Raw genomic sequence first — 22,380 nt, forward strand, 5'->3', positions numbered from 1 at the left:
CTCTTTGCTCATCAGCCATTTTTCCATAGCACGCACCATTACTGATATCTTTAATTTACATTTCCTACAGGGAAAATTATTGAAACTTAATAAAGTCAATAATGCCCAAAATGAAAGATTTCAGCTTCCTGGGTTGATTGAGCATAAATAAAAACAACCCAGACAGCCCCCAAACATTCCTTTTTTTCTGATTAAGCAGTTCAGATTCTGAATGCGAAATGCGGTTGATCTACCGAGACAGTTTCCAGAGCAGAGCTGTATTTTAAACTGCAGTCACATGCCCTGATGTAGCTGCAATGAAAAGCACAGCACAGGCTGAACTGCTTTGCTTTTCATGCTGGTATTTGTGGTATTTGATGCTGAATAACGCTCATTTGATTTTGTTGATTGTTTTTGTTTTACAGACTGCTATTGAGAAGTTAACCCATGACTACCTAAATCTGTTTCATTTTCCACCATTAATTAAGGTAAGTCTCATTGTTTATATAAGAAGTGTTTCTCATGTTGGTATAAATACTTCACTGCTCTCGTGTCTCAGCTTTCTGTTGTTGGCAGGAGGGTGAGGCAGCCCACTCACACAGCAGCTCCGCCACTGCTTTTGACAAATGTGGAGGGTCACCAGCAGCAATGGTTTGCATGATATCAAGTGGTTTGATAATAGATGTTGTTTTCAATGAGGATCCCAGATGCTGTCATGAAACTAGTGCTGGGTCTGATCTTGTTCAGCATCTTCATCAATGACCTGCATGATGGGATAGAGTCCACCCTTGGCAAGTTTGCTGATTATACAGAGCTGGGAGGAGTGGCTGACCTGACAGAAGGCTGTTCTGCCATTCAGTAGGAGCTGGACAGACTGGAGAGTTGGGCAGAAAGGAACCTGATGAGGTTCAACAAAAGAAAGTGTAGAGTGTAGAGAAATAACTGTATGCATCAGTACAGGTTAGGGGCTGTCCTGCTGGAGAGGAGCTCTGCAGAAAAGGATCTGGGGGGTCCTGGTGAACAACAGGTTGGCCATGAGCCAGCAATGTGTCCTTGTGGTCAAGAAGGCCAGTGGTATCCTGGGTTGTATTAAAATGAGCATGGCCAGCAGGCTGAGGGAGGTGATCTTCCACTCTACTCTGTCCTGGTGAGGCCACAACTGGAATACAATGTCCAGTTCTAGGATCCAGTTCAAAAAGGACAGGGATCTCCTAGGGCAGCAGAGGGCAGCAAACAGAGGGCAACATAGGGCAGCAAAGATGATGAAGGATCTGGAGGAAATCCCGAAGGGGAAAATGAAAACTGAAAATGTGCTGTGATTGCAGTGCTGGTGGCTGCTGCAGTGTCATAAAACTGTGGAGCAGGAACCAGCCAGCATCTCCCAGCAGAACCATGGCCCTCTGCTGCGGGTGACAGTCTGAGCAGCAGGCTCGTGACATAGGAAAGGCAAATCCTTGTTCTAAGAAAAGGCCTTGCTTCTGCCTCCTAGAGGGCTGAAGTTGGTACAAGCTCTCACCTTTGTTTTTGTTTTTGTTTTTGCAGGACTCTGTGGGAGAAGCTGGGGAAAACGTAGAGAAAGTAGTGAATCTTGAACTCGTTTTTGGCTATCACTTAAAGCTGGGAAATGGTCCAAAGGTAATCTGGGTGTGTTGGATATAGCTTGGCAATCTTTTTAAGTACCTAGAGTGTCCCGTGGCTTCTGGATGCAAAAAAAAAAATGAACCAGCTTGTTCTGGAAACAAGACAGAGCTAATGTCAAGGTGGCAGGTAGGGCTGAGCAGTGATAGGCAGCCACGCCTGAGAGTGGGCATGGGAGAGCACAGTGCTGCAGAAAGCTTTGAATGAAAGCTTTTGTTTCCTCACCAACAATTTTTCTAACTGTCGTTTCTGTAATTTGGGCTTTCGCTTTGTTCCCTTTATCCCAATGGGTGTGCACTAACAAGCCGTTTATGCAGAAGAGCCTATTCAGACAGAGGAGTTTGATGGTGAGAGACAGTTGGGCAGCAGCACGTGCATGAATGATATCTGTGGACATGCGTTGGTTCTGCCTCAGCAGAAAGGTGGTGTCTGACTCTGCAGCCAGGAAGAGATGGACGGGCATGTGGCCTGTGTGGCTGGGGAGGATAGGACAGGTCCCAGTGAGGCTGTATTCTTCCACAGTGCAGTGGGGAAGTGCAGCCCACCACAGTGAGACCTCTGTGCCAGGGTGGTAACAGGACTGCCAGAGGGCTACATCCTGACCGAACCTTGGCTCCGTGATGGTTCAGGTACCTCTTGGTACACCCAGTGCAGTGGGAGCGTTGATAACCCCAGATGTTCCTGCAAAGCATTTCCACCATGTTGTCTGTTCTCGAGAGCAAGGATTATCCCATGCCTTTCATTTTCTTTATCCAGCCTGCCACGGACTTTGAGTTCAAGGGTTTTAGAATTAATTATCTATGTGAAAATGGTGTGCAAAGCATTTCTGAGTTGGAGTCAGGGGTTGCGACAGCAGGATTTGTTTCCTTTTGTATTTGGCAGATCTGCATTGTGTGTCCACCCCAAAATTGTGGGTGGCTGACTTTCATCTTGTGTTATCTGACTGCTTTGCTTTCAGGGCACATTGTTTGCAGAAGTCTCTTGATTTCAGTACTTAGTGGCGCTTGCAGAGAAAGCATTTAGGTTTGTACTTAGTAGGAACTTGGACTCGTACTGAAATCATTTCATCAATTTGAAAAAAAGCATTTTGCTTTTTGTCTGGAGATTTCCTTTTTTGTTTGTTTGTTTCTTTTATCTTGAGCACATTTTTCCTATGAAAATCTTCTTTATCGCTGTGTGAATTACTTAGACTTTCTCGGTGTTCTTGAATGCAGGTAGCTTACGAGCTGCTTTTTTGTAGGCATACATCTTTCCCTGCCATGTGCAACTCCACAAGGAACTAAAAGGCTATGCAATACCCCTTGTCTCACTTGTTTTTCCTGTACAGGCTGTGAGCCATAGCACAGGGAGGTGGGCAGACACGGGAGTGAACAGACCTCTTGAGAGTTGCAGGGAAATTCAGTTTGCCAGCTGAGTCTGATGACAAGTAGATATGTTAGCTGGACAGCTGCTGTGAGCAAGTTGTTTGAGTGAGCTGTGCATAAACACCAGCAAATCATGCTCTTGTGCTTAACAACACACAAAATTTGGCTAGCTTGCTTCTTTGAAAACCCCTGGATATAATCTTCTAGCTCCCCTAGAGGCTGCTTTAATGCAACTGCTGCTGCCATCACCCATGTTTGTTGTGAAATGGAGACACTGGGGAAACCAGGATTGAAGAGTTTCGTTTTCCTTTACTGTCCCATTTTTGTGTAAGAGTGGCACCTGTTCCTGTAAAACTGAGTCAGCAGAAGCACTCAGAACATGCCTTCTGCCATCTTTATAGTGAAGATATAGTGATTCTGCCCTGGGCTGCGCTCCTACCAGTGATTGTAGCACATCTGCTAGGGTAGGGGTATTGGCACCTGGAAGCAAACCACCCCATGTGGCCAGAGGTACACTGCCAAAGCCTGGCATAGAGGCAGGTGAGACAAGAGCGTGCTCCCCATCCCAACTAAAGCACTGATGCAGCACAGCCACAGTGATTTTTAACAAGGGTCCTGCAGGATGTGCTTCAGGATGGTAACTTTATCTATACACCAGATGTTCAGTCTTGTCTGTATACTAAATGAAATGTTGACTTCCCAGTACGTGACCTTACTATCCTCAGATTTGTTATCTAATTTAAACCACATCTTCTAGTGAGATTATGTTGGTTTCCACCAGCTGATAGACGCAGTCATTTTGTTACAGTTTCCTTCCCTTTTTAGCTTCATCTTTAGAGGTGATGAAAGCTCAGTGACCTTTGTGCTCTCTGAATGCATCAGGAGTGAGCGCTGTAAAGCTAACCTGGTTTTTAGAGGTTTCTTTTCCAACTCTTTTAGTTCAAGTTATGTGGTTACTTCCATTTACTTCCTGTTAATGACCTTTCTGTACACAATTCCCACTGAGCTGAAAGGTGATAGCTTTAGACATTTTGTAAGAATTTTTATTCCACAAATTAAAAAAAGTGGGGGGACACCAATTAACTCCAGGATACCAAAGAGGGTCAAAAACAAACCCTGGCAATTGTGGCTCGAGCTGATACACAGAACTGCAGAGGGAATTTTCAATGATTTTCTCATCCTAGGTGGCTCATTAAAATTTCCCAATCAGGGAAAGGTGTCTGAGCTGTGTTGGCTCCACACGGATGAATCATCCAACCCCTTAAGAAGGATGGTTCACAGTCTTTTTTGTCTCCTGTTGATGCATTCCTTAGTTTTGGTCCTCAGAAAGGCAGATTTCACCATGCCTTTGAATGTTTTCATTTTTGCCGACTGTGGCACAGTCTGACCTACATCCGAACACAAAGCCTTGAGGGTGGCTCACCATTTTTTTCCCCCTTTTCCCCCTCACTCCATCACTCCATTTGATAATGTAAGGAGCAGAGCCTTGTCAAAACCATTTGCTATCTGTGTGAACTATTTTCTAGCCTCAAATATCCAGACTGGCATATATTTAAATGCTGTTATTTAAATATGTAGTACAAAATTGAATGCTACTTTGTAGAGAAATTGTGACCAGCTCTCCATGTGGAGAAACATTGGCTGGGGAAATGTAGAAAAAGCAGACAAAACAGTGCTATAACGCTCACTGTAACTGAGCTGCAGTTTCATGAGGGCTTGAGACCATTTCCACTAGTTCTTCCTCTCCAGCCTCCCAGTATGTTGACTCTGATAAAACCTTTCTTGGCTTTATTAAAAATAATTCCCAGTTCAGACAGTTATGGTATAACATGTTCAGTTTGCTAAGGTACTCAGCACATTACAAACATGGCCTAGGTTGCAAATTAGAAATTCCAGTTTATATGTTTTTCAGTTTTATCTTTATCCTACCATTCCTTTGCAAGATATTTGCAAGTAGCTTGGCTTTCTAGCATGGGGTTATCCAGCCTTACCTCAAAACCTCATTCAAAGCTCTCTCTTTAATTTCAGCTCAAAGCATGATGCTCTCAATACTAAAGGCTGAGTTAATGTGAGCAACAGAGTGGCATTCTGATAGGTTTGATTTGCTCAGACTCTGGTAGGTAGTTGGTACAGGAGGAAATACGTTGTAAAGGCAAAAAACAATACCTAAGATGTTAACTGACACCACAGCCATATATAAATATAACCAGCAAGAGTAACTGCTGTCATTGCAGTCTGCCAAGGCAGCGGGTTGGTGGCAGTGCCAGACCTGCAGTGCAGGTGTGTTCTTTCCAGAGGGTTTCCTGAGCCATGTCTTGTCTCTGCTCTGCTCCATTCTGTTGTGTGTGTCTGCTCCATTCTGAAGTGCCCTCGCAGCGTAGTGCTCACTGCAGGGCCTGTGCTTTCCCTGCATCCACTGGAAAAGTAGAAGGTCATGCACCTGCCCAGGCTGGGTCCCAGTCTGTCACAGCCTGTGCCTAGCAGAGGAGCATGAGGGCTCTGGCTTTCTGGGAGGCCGAGCCTGTAACACCAACACATCTTTTGCTTTGTTTCTTTGCACTGTAAGGCTGTCTCTCCCACAAGGCCTCCCCTCCACCCATGTTTTTCTCTTCCTAGAGTGAAAGAAACCAGCAGCACAGCCACCTTGTCTTGCTGGAGCCCGGCTGGCAACAGCCTGCCCTGACCTGAGACATGAGCCATTGTTAAGGGTATAACACATTTACATATTTTGCAATAAAACATCAGTTATTTGCATTACTGTGTCAAGTTTTATTTGATTCTTTCACCTAAAAATGACTCATTTTCCTTTCTTGTATTTTAAAAACCAACTACTCTAAGCTTGTTTGAGAATAATCAAAAATTGCCCATTTAGCTAGAAGTCATTTTCTTTTCAAAAGGCAAATGTTATTTAATCTTTCAGCTGTTCATTGTGCCATCATAAATACTTTCTTTTCAGCACAGTTGTGGGGACTGAAATGAGCCCACTAATTGCCTCCCATTTCGACTGACATGTGGTGGTTTAGTGGAAAGAGAACACAGCGGGGAGAAGGAAATAGGAGGCTGAGAAAATGAGAGCTAATTATTTTCACTGCCTCATGTCAGGCTCTGTGTCAGCCTTGTTTTTACAAACTGGAAGGTTTAGCACTAAATAAAACAAACTGGCGTCATGTTTTTATATACTGGCAGTGTCATGGAAGCAGCTGCACATCTCAAAGACAATATAATGCCTGCATTCGCATGGACACCATCTGACAGCCACTGTGAGCCACTGCTAATGAGGATATCACAGTGGTGCCAAGTGAAAGGTGCTGAATTATGTATGATTCTTCATCAGTGCAGCAATAGTCCTGTACATCATTATGAGACATTGTTTTGCTGAAGAGATTAAAACATTCTTAGTTCCAGACCCTGCAACCTATACACGCTACAAGAGGTTATTAATGGAATTTTTAGGGAGAGTTTCTTGTGGATTTCTTTTTGGTTAAAAATATCTCATGGGACAAAGCCGTGGTGGGTCATGACACTATATATATAAAGAAGAGAAGCAAATTAACCATAATTGTGTTATCTTCCTTTAAATCCAGAATAATAAAATATAGTGTAGCAGGGTGATACATAATGATAAATAACCCAAGTGCTGTCACTAGATGTTCAACTCTAATGCCTTTAAAACAGCAGGTTTCAGCAGCTGAGATAGATAATAGCTAAGAATGTAAAGGAGCTTCTGGGGACCTAAATCACCAACACGCTACTACTTTTAGTACCAGCATGACTGACGTTTTTTCATATTTGTTTCATCTCACGTTACATCTTACTTTTCTTCTAATGCCCAGTTAGTTGCCTGCTACAATCGTGTGCCTGTTTTTTTTGTTGAATCATAAAAAAAAAAGCAATAAATAAGTTTATTGCAACTGCTGATTTTGAAATGAATCCCGAACTTGGGCCTCCTTGGGAAAGGAGGTGTCATCCCAGTGAGAGTTTGAAGCAGTTGTTGCAGGAGACATGTTTGTTGTTTAAACCTGAGCTTTTTCATTTCCCTTTCTGTTGTTTCTTTCTAAAGATGTTAGTATACATGGGGTTAAAGGAGCATCGTCGCCGTGCTAAGCAGGAGCCTTAATTTTCAGAGTGTTCTTATTTTCTGTTTTGAAGCTGGGAAGTGGCTCAAAATGCATTTGTGATTTGCTTTTCTGCTTCTGCTATCAGTTACAGAGGCTGCCAATTTAGTAGCTCTGTCAAAACATTATTCAGAAGTGTTTCCCACCCAAAGTTATACTGGTTGTGCCTCTCCATTACAAAGCCAGATTTTTTTTATTTTTTTTTTAACAAAAGGCTGAAATTATTTAAATCAAAATTGAACAGGTAAATATTGAGAGATAGTTTGATGTTTGAATTGCAAGATGTCTTGGGGAATCTCTTTGAAGCATCTTGCGTAAATATATTTGTCAACAAGACATTTCAAATGAACCGTTTCCAAATTATTTCCCTCAGTAAGGCTGTTACTGAGTGTAGCCTCAGTCCAGGAAATCTTCTGGCTCCAATTCATCAAAGATTTGAGTTACATGCTCTTGGTTTTCTAGCCACGTTTTTGGTTATGTGGTTGAACATCTCTCTCTTATTCTTTTGAAAGTAAGAACCAAAACATCAATTGGAAAACAGGGAAAAATTTCCCTTTTTGTGGTTTCAAACCTAGCTTTATTTACCATGTGGCAGAGCAGAATGGCTACAAGCTTATAAGAAAAGCAACCTGCTACTCCTCTTAGAGATTTCCCGAGGACCTTGATTCTAAAGTCACTGAGCTGCTTACTTTTTCCTTCCTTTTCTTCCTTTCCATTCTTTTTCTGTCTGTTTTTTCTTTTCTGTCTTTTCAGTTTTTCTCCCAGCCTCTCCTTACTCTGTCTGTTTTTATTTCTCTCTTCCCTGCACTCTGCTGACTCCTTACCGTAACACAAAATGAAAACCTTTGCAAATAAGACACAGGCTTTTGACCAGAGAGCAAACATTCAGTGCTGTCATTTTCTCTTTTGGTCTCTGCACAGTGTGCCTGGAGAGGACCCCGAGGAGGATGGAAGCTTTCAGGGCTGGATTTTAAGGATGGGCAAGTGTGTCTCTGCCTCTAAATCTGTGGCTTGTAGCAGGGGAAGGCGGTGTTTGTGCAGGGCTTGTGCATCCACAGCTGCATGGGGCAGCCTGATTTGTTCCTGCACAGATCACTCCTCTGTGTGTGGCTGATCTGGCAAGGGGCTGCATGCTGGCAAGTGCCCACTGCATGTCAGACCCCATACTGACAGGGTCTGTCAGCCTTGTAGATATGGGAGTTTGATTTACAGGGTTAATTGAGACAAACTCTTTCTTTTCAGATGTGGTATGTAAGGAGCTGAAAACCCTGAGCCATGAAGGTGCAGGAGCCCTGACATAGGGCAGCAGGCAGCTTTGGCACTTGGCTTGGCACCAGGTTCATGGCAGGAGATGCACCAAAGTAGCTGGGTGCTAATGATTTTTATCAGCATGTTGGTCTTTACTTGGCTGAGGTGGTTTCGTCCTTAAGCACTTTGTCTCCTATCTTAGCTTAGGTCTGCAATAGAGAATTTAGGTAGCACAAAATTAGGAAATCCTATTAAAAAGTCTTGCAACAAAGATAGTGCAGACAGCAGCAGGAGCATGGGCTGTGAGAGGCAAGGAGGGGTCAAAAGCAACTTCCTGCACTGTTGCAGTTCAGTCACACAGCATGAACAGTCCTCGGCCGACAACCTGTGCCAGGTCATGCTGCACCCACCCGAGAAGAGGCAGCCCACAGCACAAAGCAACAGGATAGAAAAAGGCCATGCAGTGTTATGCAGTCTGTAGTTAGGAGATGGAGACACGGAATGACTTTTGTGCCTTCGTGGGTCATTCAGGAAAATGATGGCAGGTCTGGAAGCTGAGCTCAGTGCATGCGAACCCCACACAAGTGTCCTGAGTGCCAGGATATGGTGGTGCTAAAACCAACTCCCATGTTCACTCTCCTCATAAAAATCATGCGCTTTCAGTGGGGACAGATGGACACACTGGGCCAAATGGTTTCTTAAGCGTCATTTGTTGCCACGATTTGGAAATGATTATACTCTGGTTTTCTTTTATCTTGGAATTGCCAATTCAATCCCTGATTGAAAGCTTTGAGACTTCTGAGGGCTGAGCTCCTGTGTTACATTTATGAGAGATGCACGTGCAAACACTAGCAGATAATCGCATGTACGGATGGTTATTTCTTAGGCTGCTGTACATTTGTGTGTGCAAATAACTGCTTATGCCAGCCCTTGGCCCTGAGCGGCCATCTGTGTTCCTGTTGAAAATTCTTGCATTTCTGAGCAGCCCTGAGGAGATGACTGCTTCCTGCGAATACCAAGACCGCAGCTGCCTGGCCATCGGCATGTAGGGACACTCCTGACCCTCGGGCACACCTGGAGGGGCTCCTCCTCTGCCACGGGCAGTCCCCATCCAGGCTGCACACAGATAGATATGCCCTGCTTGGTGTCAACCCCCTTGTCCCTCAGGGAACAGACTTCTGGAGGAGCTCAGTGCACTGGACAGCATCAAATCCCCAAATCACCTGCTATGGTCTGCTGCACATCTGCTGTCCCCTGCAGGAGCCTCCCTGTTCATTGGCAGGGACACTGGTCCCAGTGCTCAGCCTACCTGATATGTCCTGCAGGATGCAGCCCGAACCATCAGCCTCTTGCAGGCTCACACCCATGCAAGGTGCCAGTGCTATGTTCATCCCATGGGATCATTCAAAGATACCTTTCACTGCTTTGGTTATTAGACTTGCTGTTTCAAAGCTGAGCTCCCTTAAAATTACTAGTGCTACTGGAGGTGAGAGGAGCTGAGGATGCTCAGTGCCTCACTGGACGCTCAGGATCTGAAGGAATTGAGCTGCATTAACCAGCTCATCCTCCTGCCCATTATTAGAGCAACTGTCCTGAAAGTGTTGCACACACCCTCTGGTCCTTAGTTCCCAGGTTCACCAGGAAGATGCCCTGAGGGCTGGCTGCCAGCTCTGGCTGTGGCTCCAGGTGATGGCTTCCATGGGTTGTGCCTCACCATCACTGCTCATATGGGCAGGCTGTGCTGCTGGGTGAACTGCTGCCATTCTGGGGCCCTCCAGGGGACCACTGAGGACAGTCAGACCTGCCAAGGTGGCTGCTGTCTCTCAGAGGCACCTGAGCAGGAAGCGAGCCAGAAAACGCAAGGGATTTCTATTAACCACACTCATTGTAAAACGCATATACTAAAGCATGTATATGTTCCTTGCCTTCATCGTCGTTGCTGGTTTTAGTTTTTTCCACTATACAGTGAGGGCTAGGCTGGGTTTGGCTAGTCTTTGGTTTTTTATATTTTGATTTCGATTTTTTTGTATTCTAACAGTCCAGCATTCTTTTTTATTATTATTATTCATAGGACTGTAAATGGAAAATGTACATGGAGATGGACGGGGATGAAATTGCAATAACCTACATAAAAGATGTGACATTCAACACTAACCTACCTGATGTAGAGATTTTAAAGATGACAAAGGTATTTACAGCCTTAAAGCTTTCACGAATTCACAGATCTCAAACAAAGACATTAAAATACCACAGCAGTCGACTTTTGTGCTTGCAGAAGCTCAGTCTCTTGACAGCTTTTAAATAAAATGCACATTTTAAACAGATGTGTATCATAATAAGAGTTAGCTATTTTGGTTCTCTTTTAAGCTGACAATAACGTTACCAGTAGAAAAACAAGAAAAGAAACTAATTTATATTTTCTAGTTTTAATTCCATGTTATAGCATCTGAATTTATTACCCCTTTTAAAGATGAGAATGTTAAAAACGTATGTTCCTTTTCAGGAGGAGAAAGTGATTTAAATGTTCCAATTTGAAACTTCATGTGATTTGTCTGAGCTTTTTTTCTCTCTCTCTTTTTCTTTTTTTTTTTTAAGGGGGGGGGGGGGGGGGGTTGGGGCATGGTTTTAGAACTTTTACATGCTTTTAAAACTCCCTTTTTCATGCAGATATGGGTTCCAAACACTGAAACCCTCAACATGTTGATCATGGGCATACAGCCCTGCACATCTGCAATTCAGTGCCACTGGGCATTTACCCTATTTGAGTAAACCTGCCTGTAGGCATTTACCAGCCAGCACTTAGACTGCTTTTACCATAAGCAACAGAAGGTTTGTTAAAGCACAGAATGCACTGGACATTCTGTTTGCTGTTATTTTAATTGATTGTTTTTATTAATGAGCTCTACTTAATAGCAGTTAATATCATAAATGAAAAAATACACATTTTTATTACCAGATAGAATGCTTCTCTAATGTGCACCGATTTAAATATAAAACAGAAACAAAACAAAACAACAAAAAAAACCCTCCTGAGTGCCTTTAACTGTGGATTTTTGTTGCAAAATTATGGCTGTTTTGTTTTTTTTTTTTCCTGAAGGAAAAACTGGAAGTCATACTTTCAACAGAATATTAGGGAAAATTTGTCTTAGACAGAAAGAATTCTTGTATTTAATGTCATAGGCATTCTAAGACTATTGTTGCAGATAGGGATTTCTTCACTGTTGTAATTCTAATGTTGTTACTATGTCATTGCAAAATAGCTTTCTGTTTCATGTCCAGAAATTCCATCTTCCATTAAAAAAAAAAAAAAAAAAGAAAGAAAAGAAAATGGAGAAAGAGAAAGAAAAAAAGAAGAAAATGTTTTTTATTTTTTTAAACTTTAAGTTAAATGTCATAGTTTCAGATACAGTAGCATTAGCACACACTTCAGGATTTGATTATCTGTCAGGGACTGTCTCCAGGAATCTTTATTCCATGTGTGTAAAACTGAAGAAGGGCAATGCCCCCATGAAAATATTCCATGCTGTCATACCTACAGTTATATATAGAAATATCTGTTTCATTCTGTAAACAAGGAGGTAAATAATTTCTGAGTATGTTTGTCCCATAACATTTTTAGATGCTTGCAATATGGAAAAGGGTGAGAAAAGGCACAAGTTACAAAGTACTTTTAGGGTGTTTCAGGGACAAGTCAGGAGATGATGAGCACCTCATAAATCACCGCTGTGTTCTTTTCAGCCACCGTTTGTTATGGAGAAGTGGATTGTGGGGATCGAAGAACACCAGTCTGTAGAATGCATTGTTACATATGAGGTAAGTGCTAAGAAACAACAACATGTTTATCTGAGATAACCTGTATGGGAGCTGTGGCAATAGCATCCCCACAGCTCTGCTATGTCCTGTAATCAAGTCTCAGCACCCTGTAATTAATTGTGAAATCTAAAGTTTGGAGCAAAAGCTGAATGAGATGTACAAAGTCTGTGTCCTCAGGCAGCTGCCTGGGATGGCTCTTTTTCTCAAGGACAAAAATTCCTTTTACTTGAAGTGTAACAGCCAGTGTGCTCACATTTGGTGGCTGTGGGTTTTTTTACCTTTTCAGCGAAGTGCTAATTAGGAGAGCTGAGGAGCAACAGGAGAAGAAAGAGAATGAAAAGTCAAAAGTAAAAGAGTAAAACCAAATTTCAAAGACAATTCAGCCACAATTTAAAAAGAACTTGTGGTTGCTTACAGAAGTGTTTTACGAAGAGTGATGCTGTGCTTCACAGTGAGGCTACCAGCTCTGTCCTGGGCAAGGAATCAAGCACTGATGGAGTGATGAGGAAATATCTTCCACCTTTTTTGGGTCTGTCTCAGAAGTAAAGAACAAGAGTTTTCTGTTGCTCCAAGTTTCTTTCAGCCTTTCAGAATTGCAGGCAGCATGGCTCCTCCAAAGGAAGAGATTGATACTCCAAGAAAGCAAATGTGGAGTGTTCTCCTGCAAAAATACCTACTTCTTTTAGCAGAAGGCACTGTCTATCTGGTGTTCACATTATAAGACAAGTAGAATATTCTTTGTATTTGTAGAATAAGGCCTTCAGATCTCTCCTCCATGTGGTACATGAATTGGAACACTTACTCACTGCCACATTTTTAGCATAATCATAAAATATCAGCCAAAATTATCTAGTCTAAAAATACATGAGAACTGGCTAAGTGGTTCTGCAAAACAAACTGTATTCGGAGTGCTGCTGCCACACAGGCACAAGTGGAAGTTCCCGGGCAGGAGAGCTTAGTGGGTTGTGTGTTGCTATGTCCTCACATGCCTTGTGTCCTTATGTGTGTTGTGTCCTTCCTGAGCAGAGCGACGTTCGAGCTCCCAAATCCACCAGGCATGTCCAAGCTATCTGCTGGAGCAAGGTGAAAGCACAGGATGAGGTCAAGGCAGTACAGCTTATGATACAGACCTCACTCCCCAACTCAGAGGGGCACTCACGGAGCAGGTCTGACTCAAGTAAGTTGCTACACATGAACTGCCTACCTCTGTTGCTGGTGTGGGCAAAGCATTTATGTGGAGAACAGCAAAAAGACAACACTATTATTCTCATCCAACAACAGAGCACCATCTTGCAGCTTCAGCTGGCATTGTGGTCCCTATGACATCTTCATAGGCACATGCAGGAGCACCCTGGCATGTATGACTTAGCTTAAAGGCTAAAAGTTAGGTAGTGACACATTTTATATCAAAGTGTGATTTAAGGAGGGGTGACCTGTGTGCTTCTATATTAAGTATGCTGGGAACAGTCCATGGCAATTAGCTGCAAATGTGTGGTGTTTCATTTGCAGTAGCATATCAGTAGCTCAGATCCTTCTGCTCCAAAACCCCCAGGGCTATATATCTTCCAGTATTGAGCAGGACCATAAAGCTGCACCAGCGCAGGGCTGACACCATGTGTCTGAGTCCACCAGCAAGGCTGGACTTGTCAGCAAGAATGTGGTCGTATGGCAGTGCATCTAATCAGCTTTGGGACTGGACTGAGGGCATGGGCAGGATACTGTAATTATCTGTGTAACTGTGCCATAGAGGAAGATTTGTTTCTCAACCAGGATTTCAGGAAGGTATCTGCCGAGAAAGGAGACAATCTCTCACATCTCTTCCCTCCATCTGTTGGGAAATGTGGTTTTCCACAGTCCTTTTGGGAACCTGGGAAGCCAGTGCTTTCAGTAGGTTTTTATGCTGACTTTCTCTCCTTGCAATCCAAACTCACCAAAAGTGTTGTGGTCAGCTCTTTCCTCCTGCTGTTGGCTACCCAGTGTGCAGACAGATTTGCACAAATGTCTAAGATATGAGCAGACCCAAAACGTGTTCCTGATGACTGCAAAGAGGAGTGAAAGTCCTCTTCAACTCTTCTTCCACAGCTCAGTCTGCCCATTCTGGTCTGCCCTGATTCCAGTTCTGGCTTCCCCTGGAACAGGGCTTTGGAAAAGGTTCTTTGCATCTTAAAGAAGTGACACTTTTTGTACAGGTGTTTGTTAGTCAAAGTGGTTTTTTTTTTTGTTTGTTTGTTTTGTTGTTTTTTTTTCTGATTCAGTACACAGTAGTGCTGTAGAAATATGTGGGCTGGAACAAGATAGCAGTCATTGGAGAGTGAGTTTCCCCAATCACATGGCACTATTGCTGCATCTGGAGCAGTAGCCTTGTGAGCCACTGATGATACAGACTACAGACACGTTTAAAATGTGTGCTCACATTCCTAAGTAACCTATCAATTTGCAGAACAACTGTGTTTTGTAATGCATGTGGAACACAGCATGTCCTGAAAGACACGTTTTCACTGCAGATCAGCTCCTGTGATCCAGGTCCTGGGCTGATGAGCCATACAGCCATACCCAAGTGTGGTGTTGTATCTTCACAGGTTGGCTCTGCCGCAGTAAGCCAAGCTGCTTTCATTTTTTTGTGGCAAGCGGTGGGAGAGCTTGTCTGTCCCTCTGGCACATGGAGGAGTTGCACGAAGTCACTAATGTATTGTCTGCACCCAAGTGAATAGGCACAGTTCAGAGGAAATGGGTTACCAGCCAGCGTGAAAGGCTGCGCCTCAGCTCTAGCAAATCTCTCGGCCTGTCTTCTTTACCAGATCACCTACCCCAGGTTTAAAACAACACCAAATCCAAGCACAGGTAAGGGTAATAATACCTATGTAAGAGGCTAAAATAACCTGCAGTGAAGATGCTGCCCATGCAGGCTACTGCATGGAGCATTGAATTCAACATGCAGAACTGGTGGCTCAGAGACCTTATGAAGGAAAAGACTCCAGCCTACGAGAGGACTGGGCCCAGGGCCCATCCCACAGGTAGTGCTGAGTGATTCCCACTGGGCAGCTGCTCTCCAGGCTGGGCACTGAAGGGAGCTGGTCCCACAGGGCATGTGGTTGCCACCTAAGAGCTGGTGGCACACAAGGACCCAAATCCAAGTCCTGAGCCAGCTGCTTCCAGATTTATGAGGTCTGTGTTTTACATCCAACATCTTTGTAGGAAGAAATGGGGAAATGGTGGAGGAGTCGGTCTGGAAAATACATTCCAGCATGCGTATTTCTTTTGAAACAATGAATTTCAAGGAGGTTAGGAAGCAGGGAAGTTGATTCCCACCTTTTTGTGAAAGGAGGTTCATCTCAGTGCAGCCAGAGCTCTTTGCTGTGGCAGCATCAAATCTGCACTTTGACAGGAAAGACGATTTCTTTTTGACATATTTGACATTAAGTTGAAGTGATTGAAATCTCCTGGGACTCCAGCAAAGTCTGGGGGAAGGGGGAATGGAAGAGATCATCCATTACATCCTAACAAGGAGCAATCCTAGCAAGGACAGAGCCACTAGCAGCTCCCACAGAACTCTCCAGGCAGATGCAGCATTGCGATGGGAGGGAGGGGTTTGCAGCAGTGGATCTCTCCTCTGGAGACTTTCAAAAGGTGAGAGAGGAGCTGGGGTCCTCTGCTGCAGATAATAAAGTCTTGTTTGTGTTTATCCTGCTGCAAGCTGCTAGGGCCATGCTTTTCTGTTGGAGTGACATGACATTTGTTAAGGAAAATCATCTGGATTTCTCTAGAGCAAAATTACATAAGCTGTGTTTTGTGCCTGAAGATGGATGGAGGCTGTGGGGTGTGGCTGGGTCTTAATATCATGATTATGTGAAATTGATTGACTTCTGTATTGGTAGTGGTAATAACAAAGTGGCTCTGGCTGTTGTGGTGAGAAAATGGAAAGAGAGAGGGGGAGTCTGGCTGCCGCAGCAGGGTTTGCACCACCTCCACCACTGTGAAGGGCATGGCCAGTGCTGGCTGGCAGCAACACTGGGTGCAGCAGTGGTGCTGGCACTGGGAGGTGCCCATTTTGTGCCTGCTCTGGAGGTCTGCTGGCTCTTTTGTTGTGGAAGTGGAGGAGGAATCTTCTGAGACTCTGGGGAACGAAAGAGTTTACCATCTTTGGAAGAAGGGGCAGGCAACTCTGGAAGAGTAGAAGGACGTTGCTAGGGTATAATTTTAATCAGGGGAGACCTTATCACTCTCTACAATGGCCTGAAAAGAGGTTGTAGCAGGGTGGGGGTCAGCCTCTTCTCCCAGCTAACAGTGACAGGATGAGAGGGGAACGGCCTTAAGTTGAGCCAGGAGAGGTTCAGGTTTGAAACTAGGAAAAATTTCTTCTCAGAAGGAGTGGTGAGGTATTGGAAAAGGCTGTCCAGGCAAGTGGTGGAGTCACCTTCTCTGGAGGTGCTCAAGAAAAGAGTAGATGTGGCACTTGCAAATGTGGTTGAGTGGGCATGGTGGTGATGGGCTGATGGTTGGACTAGATGATATCAGCGGTCTTTTCCAACCATTATGATTCTATGATTCTGCAGTCTGTAGAAGTTTCTCAGAGACAGATAACCTAACTCACCCCATGTCTGAACCAGAATGTATTTTCCCAGCAATTCACACAACGCTGACCTTGTTTCATTTCCCTGCCAGGCATCGACAGCCAGTGGATGCAGACGCTGCGTATGCACCAGATAGCCAAAGCCATTTCCCTGCAGCACGGCCACCCGCACAACCCCACCACCATCTCACACTACCTGCCCTACCTGCAGAGCCAGGACTCATATGCCGCTGCCGTGAGACGGACACGTGGGCCTGTCAGTTACCACTACACCTCCATCAGCCACTCCAGGAACTCCTCTCCCTTCTCACACAGTTTGGTGAGAACCCTGTCAAACCTGCATCTCAACTCAAAGGGCAGCAGTACTTCCAGCACAGCGTCGGACACTGCTTCAGAGAGGGACAGGTCCACGGGCAAGGCCAGGAATGCCTCACACAGCGGCAACTCCCGCAGCTCCTCTGATGGACGGCGCAGCGGGACGAGCTCCCCAGTGCCACCCAGGTCCTCGGGCAGGGCTGGCAGGACTGCCTCCATGCCCCCAGCCCATGAGCAACGCAGGTACACACGCAACTCCCCCCAGCCTAAGGCCATCCCTGGCATGCCACTGCAGGGGGAGAGCGAGCCCAAGAGAAGCGAAGGGGAGGGCAGGGTGAGTGAGGGAGGGTGGATAAAGGTGCAGCACATGAAGAAGCCCCACAGGCAGAGCGCTGGTAAGCAGGGGAAGGAGAGGCCCAAGGGCAGCTGGCGGGGCCGGAGGACGTTCTAACAGGGAAAACAGCTGTGGGCTGCGATGGAGCCAGCTTCCCTCTTATTCCACTGAATATTCAACTGGGAGATGGCACACGCTTCTGCTCGACGTGCTCCAGCTCTCGGCGCACTGCACTGAAGCCATGACACTACCTCGCTGGGCTGGCTGCACGGATCTGCATGCAACTGGCTGGTGGGCACCTGGAAGGAGCCTGCCCTCAGCAACGTGACCTCTTCCCTCTCGGTACTGATGGATGTAGTATGGTTGCCTCCCCTCCCTTTGGCTGCTCGTGTTCTTAGCTGACTGGATGTGCACTAAATTTGCTTAATATTTCAAAAATAAAACCAGTAATACACAGCCATGTGCTGTAACAAAAACCTCTCCGTCTCATCTCCAGAGGAGTTGTGCTGCTAACTCTCCTGTCACCTCTGGCTCTGAGCACAGTTTCTGCACACTTTATTCACTCTGCTTCTGCCAAGGTCATAGGAAAAGGTAATATTTTGGTCAGACCACCACAGTCACAAAAAGCACGAGCACACAGATTTTTCTTTGGGCCCACTCTGGTAACTTCTCCACTTCCAGCCATCCATCCCCTGTCAGGAATTACTCACCTGTCTCTTTGTTAAAACCCAGACACCGGGTATCTGACACTGCCGAGCAGACACTGCGACACGTACAGTTGTCGTAATCAGAAGGATAAAAAAAATAGGCTTTATGCTGTTAGAAAAAAAAAAGGAAAAGAGAGGGAGGGAGAACAAGGCATTGCCTTTATAATGGATAGATCCATCCCCTCTGAGGTCTGTGATAATGTTTATCCCTGGGCAGCAGGCATTTTTTAATTGAATTTTTAAATGTGGCCAGGCTGTGCTGCCTTTGTCTTTCAGTCTTCAGGCAGTAAAGACAAGGTCAGCAAAGTTTGCGATTAATGTGGTCTATAGCTCCACTGAGAACAAAGGCACAGCCGTAGACTCACTTGTCTTCAGAAAGTTCCTTGTTGGCCTTTTCACTCCAAGTTGATTTCACACAATTAAACAGGGAAAAAAAGTTAGGATTTCCCAAGATGCAAGAGGAAAAAAAAAAGGATGAAACAGATAAAGGAAGCTGAACCCAAAGCAACACATTCTACCCTCCGAAAGCCAAGAAACTGTAAATTAGGGATGCCTTTGATTGAGGTACTAGATACCATCAGTGCCAAGTGATGCTCACTGGCATGCAACTGTGAGCAATGCTGGAGGAGCTGCCAGCACATCACCCCCGATGAGCCCCTGTCACCACTGCCCCATCACAGGATTGTCAAAAGGGCACGTACTGAGGCTGCTCCAAAAGTAATGGCTCTTACTTTATTATGTTGGCCCACAACAACAGGCAGTTGAGGTTGAACCTTCCTCCATCTGTTGTACTTTCCATGGAAGTAAATATGAGGCATGACTTTTGAGTGACCTCCATACATCCCCTGCCCTACACAGATGCCAACCAGGGGTTATGTGCTGTTCACCTTCCTCTGGTTCTCACCAGCCCCGTTTCACAGCTGGGCCAGCACAAATCCTAAAAAGAAATTGTGAGGGTTCGGAAGGGTGCGTTCCTCTTGCAGGGTGATGAGGACAGCGGTATAGTTGCATTACAGGGCCCTGCCCAGCAGACACCAAGGGCTGGCACTGGCAATTCAAGATTTATCAGCTGCTTGTGGTTGATTGTCAAGATGTCCAGAAGGACTGCTCTGCTGTTTGTAAGCAATTTAATGCTGTGCCTAATTGTAATCTGCAGTGTACTGTCTGTCCACATCTGTTGTATTAAAGTGTTCATTAGCATTTAAAGGAGGAGCGGATGGCATTGATCACTCCTTTTAATGTTAAACAATCATGCAATAGTGACTGATTAGGAATCCTCTTGTATCAGAACTGCTGGTCAAAGCAAGAGCAACTGATCTTGTAGAAAAAAATAATCATCTTCTTACTCAATGCATGCCCTAAACCACAGCACCAAAGCTCTTCTTATATTAAAATAGTAATAAATACATTATTCAGTGGCAAACAATTTTCGAAATCCCTAAAAAATCTCATATTGGAATATATTTACATACAGTTCCCACTTCAAGAGTGGAAACTTCCTTTAATTTTAATTTTAAAAAATACAATTCATATCTTATCACATCCTATCACTGCTATAGAGACAACCCTTGTTTTCCTAGCTCTCCTTTCCCTGGCTCTTCATCTCAGTGTATAGATGTTGCTGTTTTCCTAATCCCCAGGAGGTACCCGTGTTTCCCCTTTCCAGAGTGTAAAATGCAGTGAGTTACAAGAAACCAGAGCTCTGGGACATCTTCTGGCTTGGATGATGAAATATAGAGAACTCATGAAGGCAAATGCAAAACTGGATGTCCAAAGTAAGTGAATATCTGTGTCCGATAGGGAACATGTTTATTAAGTCAGGTAATTTTTTTTTTCTTCTTTTTTTACTTCACAAACATGTGAGGCTGTGACATGAGATCTGCTTCTTCACCTGGATGATGTTTGACTCTGGCTCTCCTGGGTGCCACAGGAGTTGACATCCTTGCACTCTATTTCCATGGATCTCTCTGCTCATCACCTGCTTGAGTAGTGATAACACAGCAAGACTGGTTCTCTGGGTCCTGACATATTTGAACAGGCCAACAGGATGGCTGCAGTCACAGCTGATGCCTTTTGAACCCAGCATCATCTGCTTATTAAAGAAAATATTAGCTACTGTAATTTCACCTCTTCCTATCCTGCTCCCACTGAATGCTTTGTGGCAGCTGGTGATGTCTGAGCACAGTGCCCCTCACCTGGGCACACACCACGACCCCGTGCACTCGCCACGTGCTGGCTGAGCCCATTTAAGGAGCAAAGGTTGTCCAAAGCCTCTGTGCCTCTGGGAGTGTGCTCCCCAAACCACACTCCTCTCCAAGTGCACCCCGTGATAATGGGGACCCCCAACCCTGAACCACAAGCATTTTAGGACTTAATGCAAACCTCCTGCCAAGAATACTGGGCTGTGTGTCAAAGACAAGCAGTTGAATTTTTTGACTGTGCTAGTGAATGCACTTTGACCTAAATATTATTCTCATTACTACTTTAGGCTGGGAAAGACAGGCAGTTGCTTTTGTAATTGTGGGGGAAAAAAAACAAACCGGAAGACCTCCTGACATCTTGCATCACTTAAAATGGAGCCAAATAGCTGTGCTACCTCTGCAAATTACATCTGACAGCATTATTTTCTGTATATGTTTCCACCAATAAGGGTTTTTTACATAATTTTCTTATCTAATGAAGTGCCATCGCTTGGCAGTTCAAGCCAGTCTGTTGCGAAAAGTTAGAGGTTATGGAGGAGAAGTCTATTATGGCAATAACGCTAATAAGGGTCTGCCGAGATCCTGTTTTTACGCAGGGCGTTTGGGATGAACCTCTCAGAGGACAGCAGCAGCAGGGGGTGGCGGACAGCCCCAAGGGTCAGAGCCTCTGAGAAACCCCATGGGATGGTCCTATAGGTGACGCTGCACAACAGGGTGGCTTCACACACCCAAAGCTCAACATACAGATTTCTTGCCCAGCCCCAGCAAGGAAGGTCAGTGCTCCTGTAGCAGAGACAGTGCATTTTCCTTGTGCTGTGAGAAAGCACATGAAGGACATGATACCCTGGGGGGCTACCTGCCTGCCCCCATCCCACCTGTCCCTGTTGCCCTCCTGGCAGCTGGCGGAGGCAATGCAAATCAGCCCTCACAGCAAAGCGTATGTAAAAGGGCAGAAAAACAGAGTGCAGAGAGCAATTTTGATTACTTCCTGATAGCCTCCTGTTTCCCACCGCTATGCATTTGCAGAACATTTTGTAAGCAATTTCTTTATGATGTGACTTAATCTATTTTGTGTTTTCAAAGGGAAATATAAATCGAAGCCCAAGAGTGAAAGGGCTGGGATCTCGAGCTTTCAAAAGTGGTCTCTGCATATCAACAGCAGCCACTTCTTTTTTTTTTATGAACCTTTTTTTTCAATGTATTTTGTAGAATGGCTACAGGATACTCAAACGAGCGTTGTAATTACGCTCCATAATGTGCATCACAATGCCCTGGGCTCCCAACGATCTGCTGCGATGTGTACTTGGAATAATCATTAAGATTTCTGTCAGAGCTGACCACATTTCAGCTGTTCTCTGAGGGCACTGATGAATGCAGGCTCCTAGAGGCATTTATCAACCTGTACTTTTCCCCTCGCTGGGCTGTAGTTATTCCTTTGGCTTTCTTTTCTCTTATTCTTTCCATTTTTATGGCCTCAGCAGTCTGGGTCAAAGAAACACGCTGTCAAATAGGACCAGACGTGGCCACCTTCAATTCAGCAGGCAGGACGTGTCTGCACCCAGCCTGTGCTACCAAGGAAATTGCAGCAAAGCACAAGGAGATATAAATTAAAAAGCAAAAATCTTTTTTTTTTTTCCTTGCGGAGAGAAAAAGGGGGAAAAGGCACTAATTGCATTGCGGAGGTATTTTGTGGAGCAGCGGCCTTGGCTATGAACCAATTATCCATGCTAAATTCCAGTTCACAGCACAATGCTAAAGGAAAAATGGCACTTTGTAAAAAAACTACATCCGGCAAACATGTGGAGGTGCAATTACAATGAACTCCTATCTTTGGGTGGCAGCCAATGGCAGGGGAGCTGGTGGTACACCTCACACATCCCTGCAGCAGAGGTAGCCACTGCAGGGTGGCAGCTGAGCAAACGCACGTGTCTGATCAGATCTTTTACAGCAACACACCTTTCACGAGAGAGGAAAACAATTAGTGCATGTTATAGGTTACCGATTTACAATTTACATCATAAATCCATGCCTGATTATTTTAATGCAAGACGTTTTTAGCTTCATTTTGTGGCACTAACGGTTTTACTAACACACTA

The 22,380-nt window shown here is 44.7% G+C and overlaps 1 protein-coding gene across 10 annotated transcripts in view; it reads left to right on the forward strand.

Annotated features, from left to right (window-relative positions):
* The window catches only part of MAP3K20 (mitogen-activated protein kinase kinase kinase 20), an 84,159-nt gene extending 66,307 nt beyond the window's left edge, over positions 1-17,852 (forward strand). For 4 of the 10 annotated variants that reach the window (XM_015868486.3, XM_085552547.1, XM_085552545.1 and 1 more), the window contains 6 exons: positions 405-467; positions 1,522-1,614; positions 10,416-10,532; positions 12,083-12,157; positions 13,184-13,334; positions 16,820-17,852. In XM_015868486.3, coding sequence (XP_015723972.2) covers positions 405-467; positions 1,522-1,614; positions 10,416-10,532; positions 12,083-12,157; positions 13,184-13,334; positions 16,820-17,493 — 1,173 coding nt within the window. In that variant the 3' untranslated portion in view covers positions 17,494-17,852. Of the gene's footprint in view, positions 1-404; positions 468-1,521; positions 1,615-5,597; positions 5,736-10,415; positions 10,533-12,082; positions 12,158-13,183; positions 13,335-14,736; positions 14,999-16,819 lie in introns of those variants that run through there. The other 6 variants (XR_014947978.1, XR_014947976.1, XM_085552552.1 and 3 more) reach the window with 4 other exon arrangements.
* Positions 17,853-22,380: the final 4,528 nt, after the last annotated feature.

This window comes from Coturnix japonica, chromosome 7, assembly GCF_054131305.1.
Source record: "Coturnix japonica strain WE chromosome 7, WE-NBRP24, whole genome shotgun sequence".
Taxonomy (NCBI): Eukaryota; Metazoa; Chordata; class Aves; order Galliformes; family Phasianidae; genus Coturnix; species Coturnix japonica.